Raw genomic sequence first — 27,071 nt, forward strand, 5'->3', positions numbered from 1 at the left:
GAATGCCAACCCTAAGCACAGGTCCTCTTTTTAGTCTATCCTGAATCTATGGACCAAAACTGGATAGTGAGCAATATGGCTGCCAATTGGTACCTGTTTATGTATTATCCAGGTTAGAACCCTCAAAGTGAGGCTGGAGCTTCTTCTTGCTCTGATGCACAATAGGTAATCTTTTGGTTCTCATGGTGGAATGGTCCATATGGCATACTCCCGACTGGATTCCATTCTCCAGTGTCCAAATACATCCTTGTCTCTCTCCCTATGCCCACCTGGGCTGGGAAAATGCCCCACTGTGATTATTTTCCTTTTATTTCCTGATCAGGATTCATTCTTGTAAGTTTTCTAGATCTTCATGGAACAGTTGTGGTAGCAAGGTTGGCTGTATTTCTTCTTGCTACTCTGCCACCTTGGCTCAGCAATGTAGCAACAATCCACTTGTAAATTGTGCTATTGCTTGTCATTCCCTAGAGCTTTCTTGGGAGATAAGTTCATTCAATGCACCAATAAGCATTTCATAAGCACTTCTAGAGCATCAGGCCTTCTGCTAAGTGTGGTGGACACAAATGCAAAAACGAAATGCTATATGCCCTTAATCACTTATGATCTAAGGGAGCAGATGGAGAGGCAACATGTACATATGTAGGCTTATATGGAAATCATTTATAGTAGATCGAAGGTAATCTTGGATGGGAAGACACTAGCAGTTATGAAGATCAGGACAGTTTTCCTGTACACGATGGCACTTAAATTGAGTTTTGAAGGAATCCAGGGATTCTAATATGTGGGGTGAGGAGGGAAAATGTGGAGGATAGGCAGTGAAAGGGTACAGAGAAAGAAGACAGAGAGCTGAGTGAGAGAGGTATTTCATGGATGCTTATGCCATATCTGGGCTCTCCAGGTAACCTTTCACTTTCTCTACATGCCCAAATGACCTCCTTCCATGTTTCTTTGATGTCCTTCATTTAATTTCTCATATTCTTTATTCATGATATGGATACAGATGATTTGTAACTCCACAATTTCTATTTCTAATAACTCCACATCTTTCCATTACTCTTTGGGTGACCTGTGATTTAGAATCTTCTGAATTTGTGGTGTTTCATGATTTTCAGTAATAACCTCTTGCTGGGAGAATACTATCGTTCAAATGATGGGTTTCTTTAGCACCAAAAGGCAGCTCTGGATTGTTGAAAATGCTGCCCAATTTTCTCAATGTGATCCAGCCTATATCCATGGACACCTATTTTGGTTTAAGTGCCATAATTCAACTCTAGAATTATAGGAATTTTTAGAACTGTAAGAGTCTGTAGAAATTGTATTATCCAATGATCTCATTTAAAAAGTGAGGAAATTGAACCACAGAGAAGTTAAAAGATTTGTCAAGGTCATACTGTGAGTGTCTAGAACCATCTTTAGATGTCTAGTGTTGGAGAAACTATAACCCTATTCTTTAACAGATTAAGAAACTGAGACCCATAGAAGTTAAATAGCTTGCACCAGGCCATATAGGTAGTAAGTGCAAGAGTCTGAATGCATACACAGAGCTGCAGATTCGAAATCTACCACTGACTCACTGCATCATTAGTGCTCTTTTCATTACCCTACCATGTTGACTTCATATTTATAGATCGAGAGGTCAGTGGACAAATGCTGGACTGGCAGTCAGGAACACCTAAATTCAAATTTAGCCTCAGATATTAACTGTGCAAGTCACTTCGCTTCTTTTGCCTCAGTTTCCTAAATTATAAAATAGTGATAATAGTTCTATTTATGTTGCAGGACTGTTGTGAGGAACAAACAAAATATTTGTAAAAAGGATTTAACACAGCGAGTGTCTGGCAAATGGCAGGTACTATAATAATGTGTATATATTTTCTTTTCCTTATAAGAGACTTTCAGGCTTAAGATGTGATTCTGGCTATAATTTAATAGAGCAAGTTAAATTTTAGATAAATTGCTTTGGTGAGTGGGGAAAATCACACCAAATCTCTAGCCAGTCCAGCAAATCTAAGTGGCCCATATTTCTGAGTGGGGAGCCAACTGCTATAGGACAAGTAACTATTTTAAAGGGATAGTCTAGCTCTTCTTGCCATTCTTGCTCCCCACAAAAAATTGTGGTGCCTGAAGACATATTGCCAGGACTATAATGCAGGCTTAAAAGGACTCTGCCATATAACTAACTCTAGTGGAATCTAGGGACTAGAAGGATGGGTGTTTCCCCAATATTACCGAGTGAAGCTAAATTATCGTAACTTTCTGAGACCGCCTAATAATTTCACCAGGTTATTGTGAGGACCAAATGAGATAATATATGCATAATACCTTCTAATCCATAAAGTCCTACATGTATGCTAGCTATTACTACTACTATTCCTCCTCCTTCTCCTGTAAAGTAAGCTCCGAATAATAGGATGAACACAGGATTTTGATCCAGGAGAACTCCAAAGGACTCATGATGAAAAAGACTATCCACTGCCATAGAAAAAAAACAGATAGAATCTGAATGCAGATTGAAACATATCATTGTTCACTTTATTTCCTCTATGAATTTTCTAGTATTGGCAATATGTGTATTGTTTCATAATATGATGAACATAGAAATATATATTATAGGATAACATATGTACAACCTCTATCATATTATGCCTTCTTGGGGATGGGGAGGGATGGAAGGGAGGAAGAGAGATGGATTGTAAAATATCAGAAAATGAGTATTAAAGTTGTTTCAACATGTAATCTTTAAAAAATAAAAATGATAAATGAAAACTTTTGTAAGAAAGAAAAACTTTGGTTTAACAGTGTTCTGCTAAAAAAAAAAAAGGAAATATAGTCAGCAATGCATACCAAGTTTCTAAGCCCTAGAGATATTTTGAGATACTCTTTTGTAATCTCTCAGACTTTGAGAATCAGAATGCCTTCCTAAAAGAAGGCCATTAGTTTGAGGAATGATGCCTACTCATCATTTGCCAATTTCTTAAATCCTTAGTAAATCCTTCTCATTCTTCCTTTCTTCAAATTTGACTCCTGAGGCCAAAAGAAAGAAAATAAGGATAAAAAGCAGAAAAGTGTTTGTTGCCTCAATTTTACCACTCTCTGGCTACATGATCTTTGGTAAATGATAGCAGCATAAAATGGTGAATTGTACTTGCCTAATCTGTAAAAAAGGATAGTAATAAATCCATACTTATCTCAAAGGCCTGACATGAGGCTGAAATAAGATAGAAGATAGGAATGTATCATAAAGAACTCAAACCTTCTCTACACATTTTGGGCACTCTTATTAAGTCATCTCATTACGCAAATCTGGTCCCCACATATTCTTTTGAGAGAGGACTAGTGAAAAAAGTCTCCCACAAAAGAATATGTCATGACCAGATTTTCTTGCTAAGGTAACTGCTGCTGGCAATGTGGACTTTTGGGTACTAAAGCCTCCTGTCTTGTTGACCCTAAGTGCACAGTTTTGCAACTTATTAGCCAATCAAAAAAATCTTCATTAAGCACCTACTATACGAGAGAGGCTGTGGCCTGAGACAAAAGAAGGAGTTTATAATATATGTTTAATTAATGCTTGTTTGAATTAAAACCAGGACCAAAAGGCTCAGGCACAGATCTCTGATTTGAGCTGTTTGATCCTGGCCTCAATTCAATACTTGCAGGGAATTAATAATCGTGTGTTGTAGGTGGTAAAACTGAGATTCAAAGGGAATCAGAATTGAAACAAGAAATGGATAATCTCTAACTCTAGATTCCAGGTTGATTGTCCTACCCCTTGGGACTAATGAAATAATAATCCTATAGTGTAATGTCAATGTTTTGGGAAGCTAGGGAACAGAGGAATATAGGAATAATTTGCAGATTTATGATACAGACCTGAAAGATAACTCAGAAGACATGTAGTCCAATGCTCCTCTCACTTTAAAGATAGGGAACTGAAGTTGAGAGAGATTATAAGTGACTTACCTAAGGTCACACAAGTGGTAAACATCAGAGGCAGAATTTAAACCCTGGTCTGCCAGAAACAAAGCCTATCCCTTCTACCATAAAATTTTGATGTTGCAGGGAAGGTGCTACTGTTCTGAGGTCAGATGTCATAGGCTGTGAACATTAGCAGAGTTTGGTCTTGTTTCAACGATAGGTCTAGAAGATTGGCAACGACTATCATTCCCCTCAAGCAAAGGTCCTTGTTTTTCAGTATGTTCTATTTATCAGAACACACAACTTCCCCTAATAGTAACCCACTATATAATAATTATACTATAATTTTAGAATTGTTTCTGATGCAGTAGGAGTTTATTTGCTAGCTAAGGAATGTGAGCAGAGGAAGCCCAAATCTCCAAAATTAGAGGAAGGCCCCTGTAACAGCAAATTGGATACAAACAATGGCAGCTGCCTATGGAATAGGAAGGAGTAAAGGGTATCCCACCTCCTGTATTATCCATCAATAGATGCCTTCGGTTAAAGTATTAATGATTTAATACTTGTTAATATGTTAAAATTAAATGTTATGTTAATGTTAGGAGAAGTAACAACATTTTAAGCTATCAGCCACAGGATCCTGGATTTAAATTGAGGTCATTGAATATTAGTTCATTTCACAAATGAGGACACCTGAGGCCAAGTGAGATTAGATCAATTAAGGTTTCATAGGGAGAAGAGACACAAGCATTTATCGAGCATCTACTGTGGTCCAGGGACTATGCTAGTTTCACAAATATTATTTCTGTTGACCTTCAAAACAATACTACAAGGTAGGTGCTATTATTATCCCCATTATACTCCTGAGAAAACTGATACAGATAAAAGTTAGGTGACTTGGTCATGGACACACTCAAGTCTTCCTGTCTATAGGGCTAGCCTTCTCTTCACTGAGATACCTAGATACCTCTACATATTTCACAGCCGAACTGGTATTCAAATAGAGGTGCTTTGACTCTAAACACAGCATTCTTTGCACTATAACTCCCAATTTCAAAAAATTTAGATTTTAATGTGAACAAAACTTCAAGAACAGGTTTGGTTAGTGTGGTAAAGAAGAAAAAGAATGATGATCCTATATCTATGAGCAAAGGAAAGAGAAAACTGGGGGGATGGGAAATGGGTGAGATCCAAAGAGAATTTTGTCAAGGGCTGGCTCTGGAAATAAGCATTTTATTTTAATATTGATACAGAGTACATATTTCTGCACAAAGAATCCCTTTAAAAAAGACATATGAAACTGATTAAAGTAGTTTATTCTAACTAATTATACCATTAAATCAAAATTAGATGAAGATTTAAATTTTTAAATGTAAAGCACTGCTTTTATAATTATAGTATTCTTTCTAGAGATGATTCCTGGTTTGTAATTTACTTTACCATCTATAATATTTTAAGAATATATAAGCCTCTCTAACTTATTCCTCACTACTAAATTTAATCAGTGCCTACTAGGTATTCATATTTTTTTTAGAGATTTTGAGTATAGAAAAAAAAAGATTAAGCCACCTCCTCCATCCCCACCAAAAATAGCTGGGATTTTTTTTAGTATTATCATAAAACAACAGCAAGTTGCCAGAACATCAGTCTGGGCAGTAATGCTCAAGTCATTGACTACAGCTCATGTGTACGTAATTATTTATATGTTGTTTCTCCATTAAAATGTGAACTCCTAGTGACTATTTTTGCCTTTCTTTTTATTTCTTGTGCTTAGTGTAGTGCCTGGCACATAGTAAATGTGGAAGAAGAGAATGAACACATGTACAGTGAGTTTTAGGGAAACATCTCCTTAGATTTAAAAACAAAAACAAAACTCACAGAGACCAAAGAAACAGATATGAGGTTGTATCAACACAAACCCTCAGGCTGCATTTTATCCTTCACCTTTTACTGTCATTAACAGGAGAAACCAGCCTGATTCTATCTAAAAGAGGCTTCCTCCATCTTTGAGATTACTAATTAAAGAGAAAAACATTTTCTTATAGGAAGACCCACCTGATCTTCATCAATTCCTATGGCTTAAAGGTTTTCAAATCCTTTCCCCCAAACTCCCCTATTTCATTTCTGTAGTGTTAATGCTGTTGATTGGCTCTGTACTCTAAGCCTAAAGTTTATTTTTTAAAAACCTATATCCTAACTATTGAAGCTGCTATTACTTTAAGCAGTTTTTCCTAGCATGTTAATATTTTTTTTTCTTTTCAGTTTGATTATTCCATCTTGGACCCCCAATCTTGCAGATCTCATGGTTATATTCTTTCTGGGCTCTCACAGAACTGAAATTTGGAAACTCTTACAATTCAAGTACTTAATGAATGTTTTTTGACTATTCAAAAAACATCAGAGACTTTGCTCTTCTCTAAATGAAAGGAAAATTACCTAAACAGTGTTTCTGAGAAAAAGCATAGATTTCTGACCACTAAAGTGAGTTATATTTATCTGTAAATTTGATCTAATATGTAAGCTGGAAATATAACGTGTTGAGATTTCTCTCCCTCTGAATTCAGGTATTGTTTAGGCCAGTTTTCTTTAATGGACAGAATGTGGACTCAATCTCTAGTCCAGTGATGGTGAACCTATGGTATGGGTGCCAAAGATGGCATGCAGAGTACTCTGTGTGGGCTTGTGGCTGCCTTCCCCCTTCTCCCTCCCCATCCCCTCAGTTCATTATTAGAAAGACAGAGGGACTTGGGCTGAGCTGCTTCTCACCCTGTCTCTACCTTTCCTGAAGACATTTTTTCACATCTCTCACACTGGGTCTGGGGGATGCAGTGGGGGTAGGACTCAGCACTACATCTCTAAAAGGTTCACCATCACTGCTCTAGTCTTTGGTATGTATATGTTGGTAGGGAAATGAGGGCTCACAGGGAAGAAGTGATAATTATCTTTAATTGTTTCCTAGAACTTGAAAATGTTGTAGGGAGAGCAAGCTTACTCTCCTTTTTGTTAGAGGGAAAATAGGTTAGAAACTTGTACAAAGGGAAATTTATAATGGTTTCTCCTTCAAGGTAGGTCTTAAAGCAATTTTAAATAATCAGATTTACTAGCATATTAAAGAGGAAATAATGGTTGAAGTTTGGGTGAGACTTGATAGCCAATAAGATCGCTTCCAAATTCTGACATTCTGTCTTTCTCTGGGACAGTCTCCTCTCCCCAAACCTCCATCTATATATTTCTTCCTCTCCAGGGTCTTTCTCACATTCCCAATCCACTCCTAAGGCTTCCTCCTCTGATTAGTGATTTCCTTTTCAGAAACTCTGTTTGAAGAAGTTTTCATGCCAGCCATGTTCTCTCCCTAATTCAGCTCAGTTCCTGACTACTTTCCTTTTTCCCTCTGATGTATGCCTTTTTAGCTCCCTTTTTTTTGTGTGTAGTCTTCCCCTATTGTAATGCAGTCTCCTTGAGGGTAGGACCTGCCTTTCTTATTTGCTTGCATTTGTATTCTCTGTACTTAGTACAGTGGCTGGCATATAGTAATTGCTTAATAAATGCAATATCTATCCATCCATCTATCCTACTTAAAAAATTAAATATATTTTTATTCTAAACTTATCAAACAGACTTTTCTTTGCCTCTGGCACTAATTGTGTGACTTGGACAATTCATTTTACCTCTTTACATTTCAGTTCCCTCATAGAATAACACCTGTAGCAGAACCCTCTTGGGATTATTGTGAAACTCAAATGACATTCACTCTGACAGGTGCGTTGCAAACTTTAATGTTCTACATGTAAGTCCATTGTTTCTATTTTATTTGTTTTTGTCATTCTGAGAGCATCTTGGCCGCTAGGAATCTGTCCAAGAACAGAAAGCTTTAAAAAAAACCAAGGCACTGTGTGGTCACAGTTGCACAAGCATAAACATTTTGGAATTGTTGGGTTCAAGAAGACTTTCTCCGAAAAATCTTTTGAGAAAGCAGCAAGGGAAGCACTGATCATCTGAATGTCTTCAAATGGAATTCAGATTCACAGATCACTTGGCATTGGGCCAGCAGAGAGAGCTGTGTGTCAATACAACATGGCTATAGCATCAACAGACATAAGGTTGTGATGAAAAAAAAATGCTGAGAGACTGGGTTTTGGATATGAAAAATAAATTTTTTGACTAGACTAATAATAATCAATAAATCGTCAATGACACGTAGTAAAACTAAAGATCCTGATGCAGAGCCTTGGGTCATTTTAAGTAAATCTGCTCTTCCTGGGAAAGCTCATTATTCAGCCTTCTCCTAGATTGTAAAATATAGCTCTGATGGATACTAGGTGAGGAGGTGGGCCAGTGCTCCTAGATAACGTCAGTGGTGGTAGTGGGAGTCACATGAGGAGCAAGGCCTGGTTATCTTTGGTCATCTAAATGAGGACGCCCATTTCATTCTGGTCAGTTTCACCTTTAAGGGTCCACATCTTAATGGGGGGAATCAAGAGCAGAAGCTCACTACTTCTGGGGAGTATCTGACTTAACCTAGAGTCTGTTTACAAAGAGAACAGAACTCAGATTCCCCATTTGGATTGGGCTCATTCCAATCTAAAAGATGTTTTCGGGCAAGGAATGCAAAGACATTTCTAGAACTGTCAGAGAAGGTTCTTTTTTGAACTTAGACAGGAAAAGCAATGTTACAGATTAAAATAAAAAATCAAATGATACATCATTAAAATTAATTCTTCTCCTAGTGACTGAAAGCAGTCATAGGTAGGATTTGGAGCATAATCTCAAGACAGTACAAGATCTCTTATATATAAAACTATAATTTTGCTTCAGTTTTTAAGCACAGTCAATTTTAAAAACTGTTTTTATCATATATTACTAAGTACAAAATAAGTCCTCAACATTTCTGATATTGTGTCAAGTACCATTTCTTAGAAGTTAAAGGAATGTTAGAGCTAGAAGGTAACTTAAAGACAGATGAGTCTAATCCTTTCACTTTCCATCTGAGGGCCTGAGAACCAGAGAAGCAATTTAATTTGCCCAAAGTCCTACAACTATTAAATGGCAGGGCCAAGCCAAGGCCCAGGCTTAGGTCTTCTGATTTTTTTTTGGCATTTGGGATGGTTTTCATTTCTTTTTTTTTCCCCCATGATGATAGGAGGAAATGTCCAGTTTTTACCTCAGAACTCTGTTCTTTAAAAGTGAATAGGAGGCTTTATTTTTGGAAGTGTGGCAATAACAGCTAGAGGTAGAGAGGGATGAGGAAAAGGGCCCCCCAGTAGTAAGGATCATGAACTGGGATTTACATGAAGCTTGAAATTGCAGGAGGAGAAACTGTGGAGCAGTGCTTTCCTACTAGAAAGAAAGACAGACATAGGAGATGGAATGTTCTGTGTAAAGAAAGGGAAGAAGGCCATTTTGGATGAACTGCAGAGTATGTGGAAGAGATGGGCAATAATAAGCTTAGAAAGGTTGACTGGGGCCAAAGGATGAAGAACTATGATTGCCAAATGGAGAGATTTGTATTTCCTGTTAGAAGAAACAGGGAGCCATGAGAGCTTGACTAGTGGGAGAGTGACATAATCAGACCTGTACTTTATGGCTGTCACGTGGGCAGTTATTCAGAATATAATCTTTAAAAGGAAGACCAATTAGAAAATTTCTGCAATAGTGATGAGGGTCTGAGTAAGGGTGGTGGCCAGGTGAAAAAAGAGAATGAAACAGATGGGAAGGATATTGTAGAAACAAAAGGGGCAAAACTTGTCAAATGATCAGATAGGAAGAATGAAAGAAAGTGAAGAATTGAGGAAGAAGGAGTAAGAATTGAAGCAAGGAGCTCCAGGCAAGGCTGGATGCTTAAGGTGACAGATGTTGACCAGCCTGAGGAAGTGGGAGAGGGAGAAGGAAGCTCCAAGACTTTGGGGTAGGGCAGGGAATGGGAGATGGAGAGGCACCAGAGACAAGACCTGTTGGCCTGTTTTGATTGCTTGGTGTACCATACTAGAATGAAAATGGGAAGAATATTACTTTGTCTGCTCTGGTAAAGCAGAGAAATTATTTAACTATTGTGTCTCTTGTCTTTCTCCCCTCTCCCAGTCTTCTCTTTTCTCTTTCCACTAGCAGACTCTTTCCCAAGTTTTCCTTGTCTATCTGCATCTGTGAGCCAGCAGATCATCTCAACCATTAATAGGTCCTTTGGTGACAGCCAGAATCTTGAGGCTTCTCTTTTGTGGCCATTCTTCACTTACATCTCCATGTTTTTTTTGAGGGACCATCAAGGGCTTAATCAGAGAATGCAAGGTAAATCCTTTGGCTCTCTAGGAAGATATACATTCAACACCAAATAGATGATTTTTTTGGCTCGTAGTGGAATTATTAGATAACTTATAAGCTAAGATAACTCAAGATAAGCTAAGATAATTTACAAGCTAACTCTTAAGTGCTATTTTATAATGTGTCTGGACATTTTCTACCCTTCCTTTAGACTATACAATACACTCCCCTGAAACAATGACAATGATAACAAGGTGCAGAATATCTGAAAACCGAAAAAGAGAAAGGACAATACTTAACATGTGGTGTAACTTTCTGAAATCACTAAACATTCTTGTTTTTCATTTATCAGATTTTACTCGTAACTTAGTAATATAATTAAATGCTAGACAAACAAAATATTGGACTACTCAATGTGTTATTAAACAAAATGTCTTTCAGAGCTGGAAATGTGCTTACCCAGGCAAACTGAACATCATCTGTGCATGTATTTGAGCATGAAGTTTATGAGCAAAATTAATTGGAACAGTGAATAATTATTCCAAACAACTGCTTGTGTGGGAAAGGGACATTCGACATGGAAGAAAACATTTCTAACAGCTTCAAAGGCTAAATTTCTAACAGCTTCAAAGACATATGTGGTAGAGAACAGTGATAAGAGTCATCAGGCCCAAGCCCCACTTGTTTTTGCCACAAATAGGTGATCTTGAGCAAAGATTGGTTGCCTCCCTTGTACAAGAAAGCGAGTGAACTAGATAATCTCTAAGGTTCCCTCCAGATCTGAAATCCTTTGTTTCTACTAATTTGGCAATATGTGTGAGTGCTTCTGCATATAGTAAGGTTGAAGGGAAGAATCTTCTTTTTGAATTCTCAGTGAAGGGTACAAAAGGCTTATGGTTAAAACAAAAAGACACACAAAAATCATCCCAAAGTTGGGACTGATGCCTCTGTGTGCTAGATGAAGCATTCCCCTCCTGAGCTCTGGCCAGATGCTTAACAATTTATAATTGGTAGAGTGATCTACCTCTCAGTCTCCTCTCCTGTCATTCACTGTCATCAAAGCAGCTGTTAATGGGTGGGATGATTGGCTGGCTCACAAATGAAAGTAGACAAGGAAAACTTGGGAAGAAGCCTGTTGGTGGGAAGAGGAACAAGGGACATAATCAATGTTAAACAACACCCTCATTTAACCTGGGCAGACACTGTAGCAGAGTCTACAGGGCTAGAGCAAAAGCAAAATTTCAAAATAGATCAACTGCTATTATGTGTCACCTCCACATACTTCTTTCTGTGCCCTGCCCCTTCATCCTGGAGCCTCCTACCCCAGTCCCACTTTACGCTAGTAAATTATTTACACCTTAAGGTTCTAGATCTGCCTTTTCACATTACCCTAGAAGTCAAAATTATTTTATTCCTCATTTTCTCTCCACTAATTCCCTTATTACAGGAGACATCAATTAGATTTTAGCAAAGCTCTAACATATAAATGACTGGTACCCTACTCCCTTCTTCCCCCTTTTCTCCCAGAGTTTTTCTTTTTGTTATCACATATGAATCTCCCATTGGTAGAACTTCAGGGTCTATGTATGTATAAATAATATTTTGAGGCAGGAGAGTATTTACAAAATTCTTTAAATCATACCATTCACATTTTCAGCCTGTTAACAACCACTTATTAAGTAGTTACTAAGGAGTGGGGCAGGATGGGAAAGGCTTCCTACAGAAGGTAGGATTTCAGATGAATGTCCAAAGAAAGTATGAGTTTGAGGAGGGGTGTGAGGGTGGGAGAAGGAAATTCCAGGCATGGTAGATGAGAGCCAGCACAAAGTCACAAAATAGGTAGATGCAATATCCTATGGGAAGAGTAGCAAGTAGGCTAAGGTGGGGCAGGTTGTGAAAGGCTTTGAATGTAAAAGATAAGACTTTTTATTTGATCCTGGAAGTAAAAGGGACCTGGAATTTTTCAATACCCAAGCTTATATTCAATATCTACTATGTGTGGTACACTTTGCTGGGGTTATAATTACAAGAGAGAAACAATCCTCCTCAAGAAACTTACATCCTAATTAATCAGATGTAAGGTGGCCAGTGTAATGGTTCAGCCTCAGATACCTAATAGTAATGTGACCCTAGGTAAGTCACTGAACCTCAAGAAGCCTCAATTTTTCCATCTGTAGAATGAGAAACATAAGAGCACCTACTTCGTAGGTTATTGTAAGGATCAAATGAAGTGATGTGTTAAGTACTTTGCTAATCCTAAAATGCATAAAAGTGAACTAGAAGGAGGCAGAGGAAGGTAAGGTTCTGTGGCCCTTAAACCTGCTCGCTTTTGTAGGGAAATCAGCCATTTTTAATATTAATTGCAGTACTAGCACAATTAGTGATTATCTATTTACATTGTACTTTGCCATTACAAATCAATTTATGTGTATTAATTATCTCACTTGGTCCTCCCATCAATCCAATTCAAAGACCCTCAGTCTCATTTCACAGAGGAGAAATCTGAGGCTGAGAGGTTGTGACTCATCTAAGAAATATAGCTCTAAAATGGTGGAGCCAGCTCTTGGACCCAAATCTTCTGCCTTTTGCCACTAAGATACCATCTACTATACAGCCCATTCTTTTTCTAGGATTTAACAAACATTTGTTGTTTTATTAAATGTCCACTAAAACAGTAAGCCTAGAAAGTACAAAAAAAATACAGTCCTTGCTTTCAAGACATTGGCATTCCAATATAATTCCATTGGATTCTAGCACTCATGCCAGCTCACACTAGTCAATCAAACTGTCCTGGAACTCCTGGGAGAGTAAAGAACAATATGGAAAGGGTCAAACAAACCCAGAACACATTCATAGATTGCATAGATTGTACAGGTTTGTATAGAATGCTTTTGTGCAAGTGAAGAAGAGGGTACACTGGAGGGGTGAGAGTAGAACTACAGAACATAAGGCACAGATTCATTGTTCCCTGGCTCTGTTCAAAGAATCCAGTCTGAAGAACTCAGATCCTGAGCCTGCTTTGCATTTGCTGTTGCTGCTGTTGATTTTAGTTTGGATAGGCTAATGGGTAAGTTTTTAGGAGAGGAAAATTAGAATCTGCAGAGAGTGGTGATAATTAAAATTTTATCTTGTTAAACTCATCGTCTCTGCTTTATCACTGCTTGCAATGCTACAACATGACTCATGTAGAGTTTTAATCTCAATGGCAATCTCAATAGCATCATTTGAAGTTAATTCAGCTGTTTTAAATGGAGATACACAATTAGCCAATAAGTCTGATAAACTTCTGCCTTGTTTTGCTCTTTGAGGACTAAGATTGAAAGGGAGCTGCAAAAATAGTATAGAAAAGCTTTTAAGCGGATGGTCTCCAAAGGCATCATTTTTAGAGCATTCAACAATCGTATAATGATTTCTTTTATTATTCTTGCATCAGGAAGCCTAACAATGTAAGTGTTGCTTACATCTTAAAGAAGTTATATGAAAATAATAAAAGAGTATTTTCTAGTTCCTGGCCTCCGAATGCAGTGGAATTATTTCTATAATAGCCTAAAGAAAATGTTATTTGAGAAACAAATTCTCAAGGCCATATTTGCAAGCAATTTCATATTCTTATTCTTTCATAGAAAGCACAAAAATCTTTTGCACTTTAAAATAAGAAAGGTATCTGTTATGTTATTTATTCAATCAACAACTATTATTAAAATTCTCTGGAGACCATATCTTAATTTAAAATTATTTATTAAATAATAAAAAGCAAGCTAGAGAAAGAGGAGGCCAGCTGTTCTCCCCAGCACTTAGCTGCACCTACCAGCCCCAAGACAGACCCATGCCAGAGTTCTTTGAGTGGCTTCCCTCTTCCCCTAGTAGATCTTATCCATGATCCCAAGGCAAGAAGACCCTATTTCCTCCCTCTACTCCAATTTAAGCTCCTCTTGACATTTCTCTTCTGAGCTGCTCTGAGTTAGAGGATTCTGATCTTAGTTCAGACAGGTGGTAGGTCTTTTGAACACAAGGACTCCCGTCTGGACTCTAGAATGGTCACACAGCACCAGTATAGGGTCTCCCAGTATGTTTGGAGGGACTCTACCCATAACCTCAGAGAGATATGGTTCAGAAGCTCAGATGTAAGATCTTTTGTTTTAAAATCAAAAGGATTATTTTGGGGTGCCACAAAGAGGTACAGATTAATATTGAATTTCCACACAATCATTTATTGAGCACCTACTATGCTCAAGAAGCAGTGGCTAAGGGGGCAGCTGGGTGGCTCAGGGGATTGAGAGCCAGGCCCAGAGACAGGAGGTCTTGGGTTCAAATCTGGCCTCAGACACTGGGCAAGTCACTTGACCCCCATTGCCTAGCCCTTACCACTCTTCTGCCTTAGAACCAACATGGTTCTAAGGCAGAAGGTAAGGGTTTAAAAAAAAAAGAAGCAGTGGCTAAGAGCACAGTGCCTGGATTCAGGAAAACTTGAGTTCAAATCCAGCCTAGGACACTTCCTAGCTGTATGAACTTGGGCAAGTCACTTAACCTCTCTATACTTAGGAAGCAGGTAGATGGCTCAGTGGATAGAGTTCTGGTGCCTGGAATCATGAAGTCCTGAGCTCAAATCAGTCCTCAGAAATTTCTTAACTATGTGCTCAAGTCATTTAACCTCTGATTGAGTAACAAAAGGATCTACTGGGTCCCCAGGAGAAGGAAAGGGCACAATACTCCAGTATCCTTGCCAAGAAAGCCACATGAATAGCTATAGTCCATACCACAACTGAACAACAATAATACTTCGGTCCAAGAACTGTGCTAGATTCTTGAAATAAAAATGAAACAGACCTTAACCTCATGGAGCTCACATTCTTGAGAGAGAGAGAGACACAGAGAGAGGCACATATGGCTTTTTTTTTTTAAACCAGAGCTGATGATTTTACCTATGAAGACAGCTCAAGGTCAGAAACTTCTGATGCACATAAACACATTCTATAATTTCCTTAGGAAGGAGCAAAGACTAGCTCAGAGTCAGGCAGTGGGTACCAGAAGTCGGATTTAAATCCATGTTTTTCAGCATCTCTCTCATTGACTATTACCAGGCTCTCTGTCTCTTAAGCTGCCTCTCCTAAACAACATATACACATATAAGAACATATGAAACAAGTGTATGAGAGCTATGTACAAAATAAATATCAAGTCATTGGGGAAGAAGCGAGGTGCTTGGAGCTGGGCCAGTTAGGAATGTAGGAGATAATATCTGAATTGAACTTTGAAGAAAATCAGGAATTCTAAGAGGTAGGAGTGAGGAAGAAGTATATTCTAGACATGGGAAGACCCTATACAAATACACAGAAAAAGTGTATTTATGTGGAGTGTGGGTAGAGAAATAATGAGTAACAAAGTTGAAAAGGAAATAAGCATTTATATAGTGCTTACACTATGCCAGGAACAGTGGTAAATGCATATATTTGATTCTCAAAATAATACTGAGAGGTATTACAGTTGAGGCAGAGAGGGTTAAACGACTTGTCTTACTAGCTCTATGACCTTGAAATCTGAGAATTTGAACTCTGATTCCAGAGGCAGCATTCTATCCACTATGCCAGTAGCTACAGTACATTTTTAAATAGGTATATTTGAGCCAGGCTGAGAAGAGCTCCAAATGGAAAGTAGATGGGCTATATTTGTTTTTTTAAAATAAATTAAAATTTTAATTAACAAAAATATGTTTTCTCTCCCTCTGATCCCCTTTTCCCTCCCACCTTGAAAAAGAAATAAAAACATAGCCACATAACAATTAAGCAAAACAAATGACCACAATTTTATTTGATTTTAGAGATAAAGGAAGCAATGAAATTTACTGAGGAGAGTAACATGGTCAGAACTGTGCCTTAAGAAAATCCATTGGCAGCTATATAGAAAATGGATTAGTTTAGAGATTGGGAGACCCCTGAGATTTAATAAAGAGAGACCCAATTATTAATTCCCTCTACATTCTAATGAGTCATTTGGTCTCGAAGTTACTTCAGACATGCTAATCTATTATCATTAATTAAGTCCTCATATGGTTTGAGAAAATGTATGAGAAGGCCTCCATCAAGCACTTAGTTTTTTGTTTTACTCCTTCTAGAGAAAGGTGAATAGAGATACTCACAGATATACCAGCTGTTTGAAACTGGTGATGCTTCAGATTCCCTGCAAAAGCATGGAAAGAAGGACAAGCAAAGGAGCAAGGTGGGGAAAATGGGAAACCCTCCATCTTTGGGTGCAAAGATATTCACCACAAAGCTTAATTAATTAGACTAAAATAATAAGAATTTCCAGAATATCAGATGTATTCATGTTAAAAGTATTAAAACATTCAAAAGTTTTGAAATTTTTTCTTGATTGTCATACTTTGTATTATCTCTTCTACTCTTGCCCTTTGTACTATTCTCTTCCTCACTAGCTAAAATATTCAATGAATTCAGTTTTTCATAAGAAGCCACTTGCAGGAAATACATACCCATTCAATGTCAAGATGCAATCATTCATTGCAGTCTCATGGATCCCTGTAAGGAAACTGGAAAAGGCCATGTGGAACAGGAGAACCATTAAGGTAGTAACATTCAGGGTGTTAAGAAAAAAAGTCTGATGACATAATTCACTCACACACACACACACACACACACACACACACACACACACATACACACACACACACAGCTATACATGGATGGCCCTTGCTATCCTCAGTACATTTTCCAACAGCGCACAGGCTCTTCTTGCTGGTTTTGTACAATTATCACTCTTCCCCCTTCTCTTTCCCCAAATTCACACCATAATGTCATAGAAGTATTATTTAGAAGAATATCATGAACACAAATTCATCAATCCTCATAATATCTTGGTTAGGATTATATTACCAAAAAAAAAAAAAAAAAAAAAAGAATACATCGACTATCAACTCCATTGCACAAGAAATCAAAACGGAAAAGGGAAAACAGATATCTTAATGGCTATTCTGACATCTTTACTTATCTGAGAGAAAAAGGGGGTTAGCTAGATGGCAGAGTGGTTGGAGAGCCAGGCCAAGAGTAAGGAAGATCTGAATTTAAATCTAGCTTCAGACACTTACTGGTTGTGTGCCCCTGAGCACTTAACCCTGTTTGCCTCAGTTTCTGCATCTGTAAAATGAGCTGGAGAAAGAAATGGTAAATCACTCTACCATCTTTGTCAAGAAAACACTAAATGGTCCCACAAAGAGTCAGACATGATTGAAACAACCAAAAAACCACTATGAGAGGACAAGATCATTCAACTGCCAAGAATTGCAATCATGGCAATTTAGTAACAGAGTGCCCTATTTTTCTAATATCATATTTTGGTACTAGAATGTTATATCAGGAACCAGATGTGAAAGAAGGATGGACAGTCAAGAAAGTATGGGTCTTAGAGAGGTTAGAGCACTTAGTAGCTAGTAGAGCCCAGTATGTGGGATGTCGGACCTTTTCATCAGGAACTGATCAGATAGCGCTTTGCATCTACGACTAGAGAATGCTCCCATAGGCTTACATTTCTATGATCATGGAAGCTACTCAGTCTCCAGCTCACTGCTAAATAAGGCAGCATTATGATTATAGCAAAAACCATCAATACCATCTCATCATGTCCACACCACAAAATTATACTGCCCAATGTCAAGGGAACTATTTCTTCTTCAACCAACCAACAATATATTATTTAAGAGTATCACTAGCCAATATAGTAACCAATTATTTTACATATTATCAAAATAGCCATACTTCAAATAACACAGGACTCAACATTCTTGGGTTTTGAACCTTGCAAATCTTTGGTTTTAAAAGGAAAAAAAATCTTCACAAAAACCTTTAAGTTCTTATTTCAGCTCATTCTGGGGTAATTCTGCTCTAGGGAAAGACAATTGAGGATAGACAAGTCACTGTGAATATTACAAGGTGGAAAATGTAGAAACAAAAACTTCACACCTTCATTTCAATGGGAAGCAGTGTTGCATGAGTTTGCAATAATGCAAATCATGCCTGATGGATTATTTTCAAATTAAAACTGGAGCCAGTGTCATTGCATGCTATTTTCTGCCTTTGTTATGTTCTGATGTGGAATTCATTTACTATTTAATAACTTGCCATTACGCAAAAGCCATGAAATGAAATGAAATATAACAAAAGCTGTTGTAAATTTGCCTTTTGTAGAGGAAATAAAGAAGCCTAAGAAAAGAACCCCATTTGTAGAAAAGATTGTTATAATACTCTACAGAAAGAATTTCTGAAATCATTGTGTATATGAGTACTGCGATGAATGTAAAATTCAGTGTAGCTATATCAGGATGACATTTAGGGAGAAAATGTTTATTGAAAAATAAATCACCTAATGTAATATACATTTGTACTCTGCATATGTATGAGAGTGTGTATATTTTAGGGGGAATGGAGGAAAGAATGCAGGACTTGTCAAGAAGACTTGTTTCAATCCTGTCTCATACATTTACTTGGCTATGTGACCCTAGGCACTTAATTTTTTTTAGACTCAATTTTCTCATCTCTAAAATGGGGAGAATAATAGCACTTACCTTCCAGGATTGTTGTAAGGATAAAATAAGATTGTGTGTGTGTGTGTGTGTGTGTGTGTGTGTGTGTGTGTGTTGGGAAAATCTTGCAGTGGTGTGTTATTTTTCAGCAATCATCATCATCATCATCATTATAATTTCAATACTGTCTGTATATTTCAGCTCTCTATTATACTAAAGCTCAAAGATTAAGAGTTCTGTTTTGTCAGTCATCATGTAATAGGACATAAATCTAAAACTCACAAATACACGTCAACAATGGTGAATCTGGTATGGGATATTTCTAACGCTTGGACTGGGGTCTTTAGTTTCAGTTTTTGATGCAGACAAAGAACATGTCTGTGAACTGAAATAAAGCTTAAAATAGTATTTAAGCAAAATCTGTTACAATGCTGCTGCTATCGCTAACATTCCTGCCAATCTGATACAAAGCCAAGAGGCATCAAAGGGAATGCACTTTTAATGGGACTGCAATTAACCACAAACACACTTCTCCTAAATTATGATTATAGAGCAGGAGTAGCATCAAATATGAATACTGAGTAAATTTGTATCTGATTTGTTCATTTGAATATAGCTCAAAAAAATAAGTGAGAATGTGAGTATTCCTTTTTTCGGGACTTTTTTAAAAATTCCCAGGGTCACTCACTTCCTGTCTCTTCCCAGTCAGCTGTCTTCCAAAAGCTGAAGTGGGCCAGGAGACGGTAATGTCCTGGTGTGAGTCCTTTGTTACTCTTTTTCACGGTCACCCGTTCCTGTTCCATTAACGGGTTTGTGGCACTAATGCCAATTGAGCGTCTGAATGTCTTGTTTCAAAATGCAGTGACTTGTGTTGAGAAGCCTGAAGTGGCTCTCTAAGATCTTCGGACAGAATCATCTGGACACAGACAAGCACCCTCATCCCCACAGGGGCAGATTTTCTCAGAAACATAAACTATACCCTCTCCAAAGTGTTCCTATGTACTTGTACATGTGTGTGGTGGCTGTGGAGGTTTCCAGTTAATTCGAATTTTGCCCCATTTTATTTAAATGATAGTATCCATTGTCTGTGTTTTAAAAACCATTGTCTGCTTTTAACCACAGGGTGCCATGGCTACTTACCACAAGAGAATAATAAATCTTGAATCCTGGTTTAGCCACAAAATAGTCATCTGATTTGAAGGTTATCTTTATTTGGTTTGTTCTTGACCTTATCCTCGGAGGAACTTCCTTTTGTCCACACCAGCGGCCTCTGATAACAGTGCTGGTTTCAGAGATATCTTCGACCTCTACAAAGTCATACCTGGGATCAGAAGAATGGGCAAGTTCTTTAAAAAACATTAAAGATTTGAAATGGCCAAGTGTGATAAGTAATGAAGACAAATGGATTTTAAATATTAGGACTAAGCATTTAGAACTAAAAATATTTGAGAGTTCTGAATATAATCTAGTTATTGATGGTGAAATCTAAATGGGTACCAGTAATTTGGCTGTGGATCCTATTCTTGTATGTCAAAAAGCTAGTCTGGGAGTATTTTCTTGGTCCTATCCCCCAATCCTTGATTATTAGTCATTTTCAATATTTTAACTTTTTTTTCTATCCTTCTATTCCTCAAAAACAAACAAACAAAAAAACTGGAGACTTCTTTCATTAGTGGAGATTCATCTCAACATGAGTACCACAGTCTTCTGTTATGTCTGAATATGATCCATCATGCAGAGACACTCATCTTATTTTTAAAGCATTTAAGATAATATATGCCTTCTGCTCTCTTCATTTCAGCCTTTCTTACCCTTTACCTTCTTGGATTGTAGAAGTGTGTTAGGCTGTAGTCCAAATGATATGGGGACAGTTGAAATCCATTGTAATTAATTTTTTTCTCCTTTTTACTGGACAAACATCTAACTTGTGTAAGCCCAAAAGAATGATTGTCATGAAAAAATGACGAGTTCCTCTTGCCACAACACTATCTTTAATAGTTGGTCAAAGGAGAAAGTTCCACATAAGCAGATCTTGAAGAAGGAGTGTAAAGAATCTCATCACAGAAGTATATGATTAAAATAAAAGGAAGATTCAGAGGGGGTGGGCAGGATGAGAGTGACATATAACTAATGGACAGCCCATGTTCCACAAGGTTATCTTTGAGATACCAGGAGAACCTGAAGAAGGGGTCCAGCATGCTGGGAGTTCCCTTTGTGGTGATCCTGTGGGAAGTCATGGATAAGAATCACACAGGTTAGGCAGTCATGGATTGGTCATAACCTGAATTCTTTGAGTGATTACTCACATCAAAGCCATAAATCCCTTGGAATACTGAGAGTTCATGATTATTCCCTGTCTCCTTGTCTCTCCTCCCAAAAAGCAATAAAGAAAATTATCACGAGATAGACAAAAACTTCAAGGTCGGCTCTATTTATTCTCTATGTAAATGTGAGCTGGAGGCTCTCGTATGCATTATTCTTTTTACTCTGGCATACATTACCCTTTGTGGTCCCAGAAAGCAATAGTCATTGCTGTTATTCTCAGAAAAAGAGGAGCACAATAAAAGCTGTCAGTATAATAAACATGCAACAAAGGACAGTCAAATTTGAGACACCCCATTCTTATTATTCAAAGGAAAATAAACCTGCTGAAATGGTTTAGCAGTTCAGTAGTTCATTGATAATGCAAAACAAGTGTGGGCAGAAAAGTACCAAAAATCTCTTCCCCAAGTCCTATAAATGCTAATTAAAAGAACAAGATGCTGTGAGAGGACAATCAAAAAAGAAAAATAAAACACCAACCACCTATCATTCCATAATAAATATGTTAAGAAAAAATAAGGCAATCCGACACAACAGCAAAAAGCTTTATTTCCTCCCTCTCCCTTCTTGCTGACCTACGGAGGAGCATGTGAAAACATCATTTGAGAAGCATGTGAACTGTGGGATTTTCTCAACTTCCTCCTTATACATGTCTGTGCCCTGACAGTGGTAATTCTGGGGTCAGGGAATGGAGTAGGGACATATACCCTTCACTCCCTCCCTCCCTCAAAGTGGTAGGGGAATCCCATTATTTTACACATTTGCAAAATAATTGCAATTTAGTTCTTGGGAGTTTAGGTTAGATGAAACCATGAAAAGTCATCCAGTACAGTTAGTCAACAAACATTTATTAATCACCTATTAAATACCAGGCACTGTGTTAAGCACTGGCAATGCAAAAAAAACAAAAAAAAAAGGGTAGAATATAGTCCTTGCTTTCAAGGAGCTCACTGTCTAATGGGAAAGTTAACATGTAAACAAGATATTTGCAGGACATTCAGTTTGAGATGTTGGAGAAATATTTGAGGTCTTGGGGATCAACAAATAAATCAAGGAATCATCTGTACAGAGATATAATTACATCTATAGGAAATATGAAATAACCATATGAAACAGAGAACAGAGCCTTGAGGGAAAACAACAGTGAGCCCATGCTAGGTTATGGAATGCTACAGCAAATTTGGCTAGGTCCCTTTATTTATAAAGTGAGCTCTTCATTAGTTTGCAAAGCCAGTTCCATAAGGAGAAATAAGGATTCCTGGCTCTTGATTTCCTTCCACTGAAGAAGTCATAAAAGCTGTTGACCTAAAGGAATCAGAAAAAATTTTAGGTTCTCATTCATTCTATTACACTTAGCTAGTCTCAGGCTATTTTTACAATTTTTATAGTCTACAACTAGTACTGAAACTTATAAACAAAAGCAAAATAGACAGCGATACCAAGAAAAAACAAAACAGCTTTGAAAATTTGGTGTGACCATAGGATCAAGAAAGGATATTTGGTTTCACTGGTATTCCAAATTTTGTTTTTGTTCAGTGGCATAAAGAGCCCTGAATTTAGAATCAGAAGACCAGGATACGCACTTTAGCTTTTGCAACATAAAGCTTTGTGACTTTGGTCAAATTATTTAATCTTTTTGGGTCTGAGGTTCATCATTGGTGAAAAAAAAATTAAGGTGTTAGAGTGTATGGTGAGTCCCATCCACGAATTGTATAATCCTTGAGTTTCCTAATTTCAGGATCAAAAGTGATAGGGACTACTCTTTCCACTCACCTGCAGATATCATTTTCTGGCTCCTCCAATCCAAACTGATTATCAAAAGCTAGCTGTATCCTGGTTTTTTCCTGGGAATGTAGCCTCCATGTGAGTAGCAGATTCCTGGGGTAGCTGTTAGGGAATCGAGGACTCTGTACGATGCCATTTCCCATCACCTGGATGATCTCTTCTTTTCGATACAAGTCTGTGAGGTGATTGCCGGCTGTTAGTAATCACAACTTGTAGAAATTAGTATGATGTTCCAATTATAGGAAAGCAAGCATCAAAAACAAAAGTTTATACAGAACACATTCAAATCTCTTGAAAATGCAAGGTTAAGTTCAAGAAGACTTGTGGTTGAAGAAATGAAGGAGTCCTCTCATTTCTACTTTCTCTATAGCTTCCTAAAGTCAACATCGATTTCCAACCACATCTTAATTTAGATGGCTGGAATATAATTCATAACAAGGGAAGGAATATCAGTTCCAAGGTCCTTGCCTGTGGGTATTGTAAATATTCAGATAATTCCAAATGATTCACCCATCATATATTTCATGGTCTAAAAAAACGGTCAGATATTTCCTTACCATCTGTGCCATGTGTAGCCAAAGGATTTTATAGCATTTTGTCCTGACTTAAAATTAAGGCAAGATAAAATTTGTCCCCAGTGTCATTAATAACTTACTCATATTAAGATTAAAAGGAATTCTCCCCATTCCACTCAGAAAAGTCATTTAAGCATTATTAGGCCAAGTTAAACAATTTTACCAAATATCACATAACTAGCAAATGGCAGAGCCTAGACTCAAACCTGGACCTTTTTACACCTAGTCTAGTGTTCTAGTGATTAAATTATCTTTCTACTATGCTACATTATAACTGCATTCCCATTGAATAGTCTTTTTTGGCTACGAAACCAGGCAGAGGATTGTCCTTGCTGTTAAGATTGTTTTGTTATTTTTATTCCTTTAGTTTTTCTTCTCTCCTCCCATTTTCCAGATTATTCCATTTTTTTTTGGTCTCAGGTCTTTTTGAGTTCCCCAATAAGGTGGTGCCAATCTCTGAATACCTATAATGAGTAGAACAGATAATGTCCTGGACTACAGAGGAGAGAAGGATAGTAGAGTAGTCATTCTATTGTACCATGCTTCCTTTTTGGGCACATCTACAAAATAATGAAGTTGGATTTGATTATGTATTGGGTGCTTTTAGTTTTAACATGCAATGACTTGGAACAAGTTCAAATCCATGCTCAGATTTTTAATTGGTTGTGTGACCTTTGGCAAGTCACTTAATTTCTTTAAGTCTCAACTTTGTTTTCTGTAAAATGGGAATAATAATAGCACATACCTCATAGGGTTGTGAAAAGGATTAACTGAAGCTATAAATAATAGCAATCATACTTATGATTATGATTACCACCTGGAGAAAGTATTGCTTACATGTTAATGATTTAATAATCATGAATCATTAGGCTTAAGTCTCTGATGGTGTTTCTTGTCTGTGGCCATAGTTTGTGAAATGCAGGGTTCCTATTATCTGCGAATGAATGTAAAAACAACTTTCTCTCTCCCACTCTTCAATATCCATTTCCCTCCTAAATATAATAAAGAAGATAAAAGAAGAAACTGGTCATAAATTTAATTTAAAGTGTCTCTTCGTGTAGGTTTCTGAAATTTCCCATTCTTGGTAATTCACTGCTTAGTATGTTATTGAGCATCTATCAAACTGGATTTTGTGGGAGAGCAACATCAGTGGTAAAGAATCATGATTTTTGAATGATATGATGATGTATTTCCTACCTCAGACTAATAGAATTTGTTCTTTAATTTACCCTAATACCTCTTATTTTTTTTAGCAAAAGAGGCTTTATCTTCCTCATTATGTTGAGGAAATTTTATGCCAGGTGAACTTGTGCCCCTCTCTTTTCCCTCGCTCTACACTAAAAATAACAAATGGACAGTCTATGAGAATTGTTCATTTGAGAGTTTCAGCAGTAGGGATATACTGGGTAATAGTTCTGATGGATATTTGCTAGGGAAATTTTGCCAAAAGTTTATCAGTCATCCAACTGAAACAACAAATGTAAGGAACATATAAAAATGATAATGATAGTGGTGGTGATTCTGATAGCAATTGACATTTATATATTATTATTAATACATACAGAGTATTTTATTTTTATTTTTTAATTTGATATTTTTAAATTTTTGCCCAATTAAATCTAAAACAAAATTTTAACATTTTTCAAACTTTAAGTCAGAATTCCCTTCCCTCCTCTCTATCCCTCCTCATTGAGATAATAAGTAGTCTAATATAGATTTTAATTTTTTCCATATTAATACTTTTGTGGAAGAAAACTTGAAAAAATGAGGAAATAAAGTTAAATATGGTATGCTTTTGGTCTGGGTTCATGCTCTATCCTTTTTTTTTCTTTGCAAGCAGACATCATTTTTTGTTGTGAGTCCTTTGGGATTTTGCTGGATCCTTGTATTACTGAGATAGCTAAATTATTCACAGTTGTTTCTCCAATGATATTGTTATTGTTGTGTATAATGTTCTCATGGTTCTGCTTACTTCACTCTGCATCTGTTCATGTTTTTCCAGTTTTTCTGAAATCTTTATACTCCTATGTTACGATTTACTGAGCCATTCCCCAATTGATGGATATCCCCTCATTTTCCAACTTTTTGTTCCCACAAAAACAGCTTCTATAAATGTTTTTGTAGATATAGGTCTTTTTTCCTTGTAGTACAGAGAGAGGGGGTCATGACAGATTTTTCAAGCTTTGGCAGAGTTCTGAAATCAGTTAGGAGTTTAGAATCTTGAATGGAGTCAGTTGGTTTGGGAATCTCATGGAGAGAGGGTCAGACCAGCTGAGCTGCTTCCTTGCCTATCTGAAGAATTGAAATTTAGCCTAGTTTTGGAATATTTATTTAAGAAATTGTTAGTTTAGATAAACCCTTTGTATCTTCATACCCTACCTCATTTCCTACCTTCTTCCCTTACCTTAAATGTCTGTGGAGTGAATAAGGAGAGTAAATTAGAAAGTAGTTCAAATCTGTGAGGCGTTTAACTATAATTTGGCAGTATCTTATCTAGAAAAGTTAGTTAGTCATCATTTATTCCCTTTAGACATCAAGAGCACCTTGAGAGCTGAGCTAAGGCAGGACCTTGCTCAGACTCCATCTCTGCCTCCCTTCCCCCACCTGAGGTTTCTTTAAATAACTGTTAGGGCTTCCTCAATCCACTTTTCCTGACAAATCAACCTTAAAGACAATAAACCCTTTTGTGTTTCAACAGACCTATTAGTTACTTTGTCAGTTAATTAGTAAGAGAGGGAAGAAGAGGGAAAGAACCAACATACTCTGGGCTTGAAGGGAAGCCAGGGTATCCATCTTGAAGGAAGGTGTAACTACAAAACAAATCCCTTCCGGTGAAATTAACTAAAGCCTGTAGTTAATTTCAGTTCAGTCTATTTCCCTCAGTTTGTCTTTAGTCTAAGTCCTAGTCTATAAGCCCTGCTGTCTTTGCCAGTTTAGATTAATTCATCCTCTCCATGAAAATCTTTGTTACCTTTAGTGCTATACTCCCTGACTTCAGCCCATATTATATCCTGAATCTCCCTATTCCAGCCTACTTGCAACCCATATTACTTATCTAGCAAGTCCCTGACAACCTCCCTTCAAAATCCCCTTGTACCACACACCATTCCTCAAATTATCCTCATTGCATCCTTTTATGCCTTTGGGATACAGGCCTAGTAAAGCATTGCTGGGTCAAAGGCAATATATTGTTTTATACTCCTTTGGGCATATATCCAAATTGCTCTTCAGAACTGGTTGAATCAGTTTGGAATTCCCCTAATAGTGCATCAGTGTCTCCATTTTCCTACATCCCCTCCAATTCTTTTCGTTTTCCTTTTTTTCTTACAATAGATAATATGATAGGTGTGGGGTGGTACCTCAGAGTTGTTTTAACTTGCATTCCTCTATTAGTGTTTTAGAGAATTTTTTCACATGGTTATAGTTTTCATTATTTTGTCTGAGAACTTATCATATCCTTTGACTATTTATTAACTGGGGAATGCCTTTTTATACATTGACTCATTTTTCTATGCATCCAAGAAATGATTAGAGTTCTGATAATTTTTTTCACTTTTATAATTACTATGTATTACCCTCCATCCCTTTTCCTCCTCTGTTTATCCTATTTTCTCTCTTTTCTTTTTGTCTATCCTCAAAAGCAGGGGTAGGCAACCTTTTTGGCCATGAGAGCCATAAACGCCACATTT

At 37.2% G+C, this 27,071-nt stretch overlaps 1 protein-coding gene across 2 annotated transcripts in view; it reads right to left on the reverse strand.

Moving 5' to 3' along the window:
- PDGFD (platelet derived growth factor D) overlaps window positions 1-27,071 on the reverse strand; it is a 292,008-nt gene that overhangs the window by 80,992 nt on the left and 183,945 nt on the right. Inside the window, exons 2-3 of one of the 2 annotated variants that reach the window (XM_044668763.1) lie at window positions 22,796-22,982; window positions 19,841-20,021 (exon numbers count right to left, since the gene is read on the reverse strand). In XM_044668763.1, the coding sequence (XP_044524698.1) occupies window positions 19,841-20,021; window positions 22,796-22,982 (368 nt within the window). Of the gene's footprint in view, window positions 1-19,840; window positions 20,022-22,795; window positions 23,001-27,071 lie in introns of both variants that reach the window. The other variant, XM_044668762.1, reaches the window with a different exon arrangement.

The sequence above is a fragment of the Gracilinanus agilis genome, chromosome 3, assembly GCF_016433145.1.
Source record: "Gracilinanus agilis isolate LMUSP501 chromosome 3, AgileGrace, whole genome shotgun sequence".
Taxonomy (NCBI): Eukaryota; Metazoa; Chordata; class Mammalia; order Didelphimorphia; family Didelphidae; genus Gracilinanus; species Gracilinanus agilis.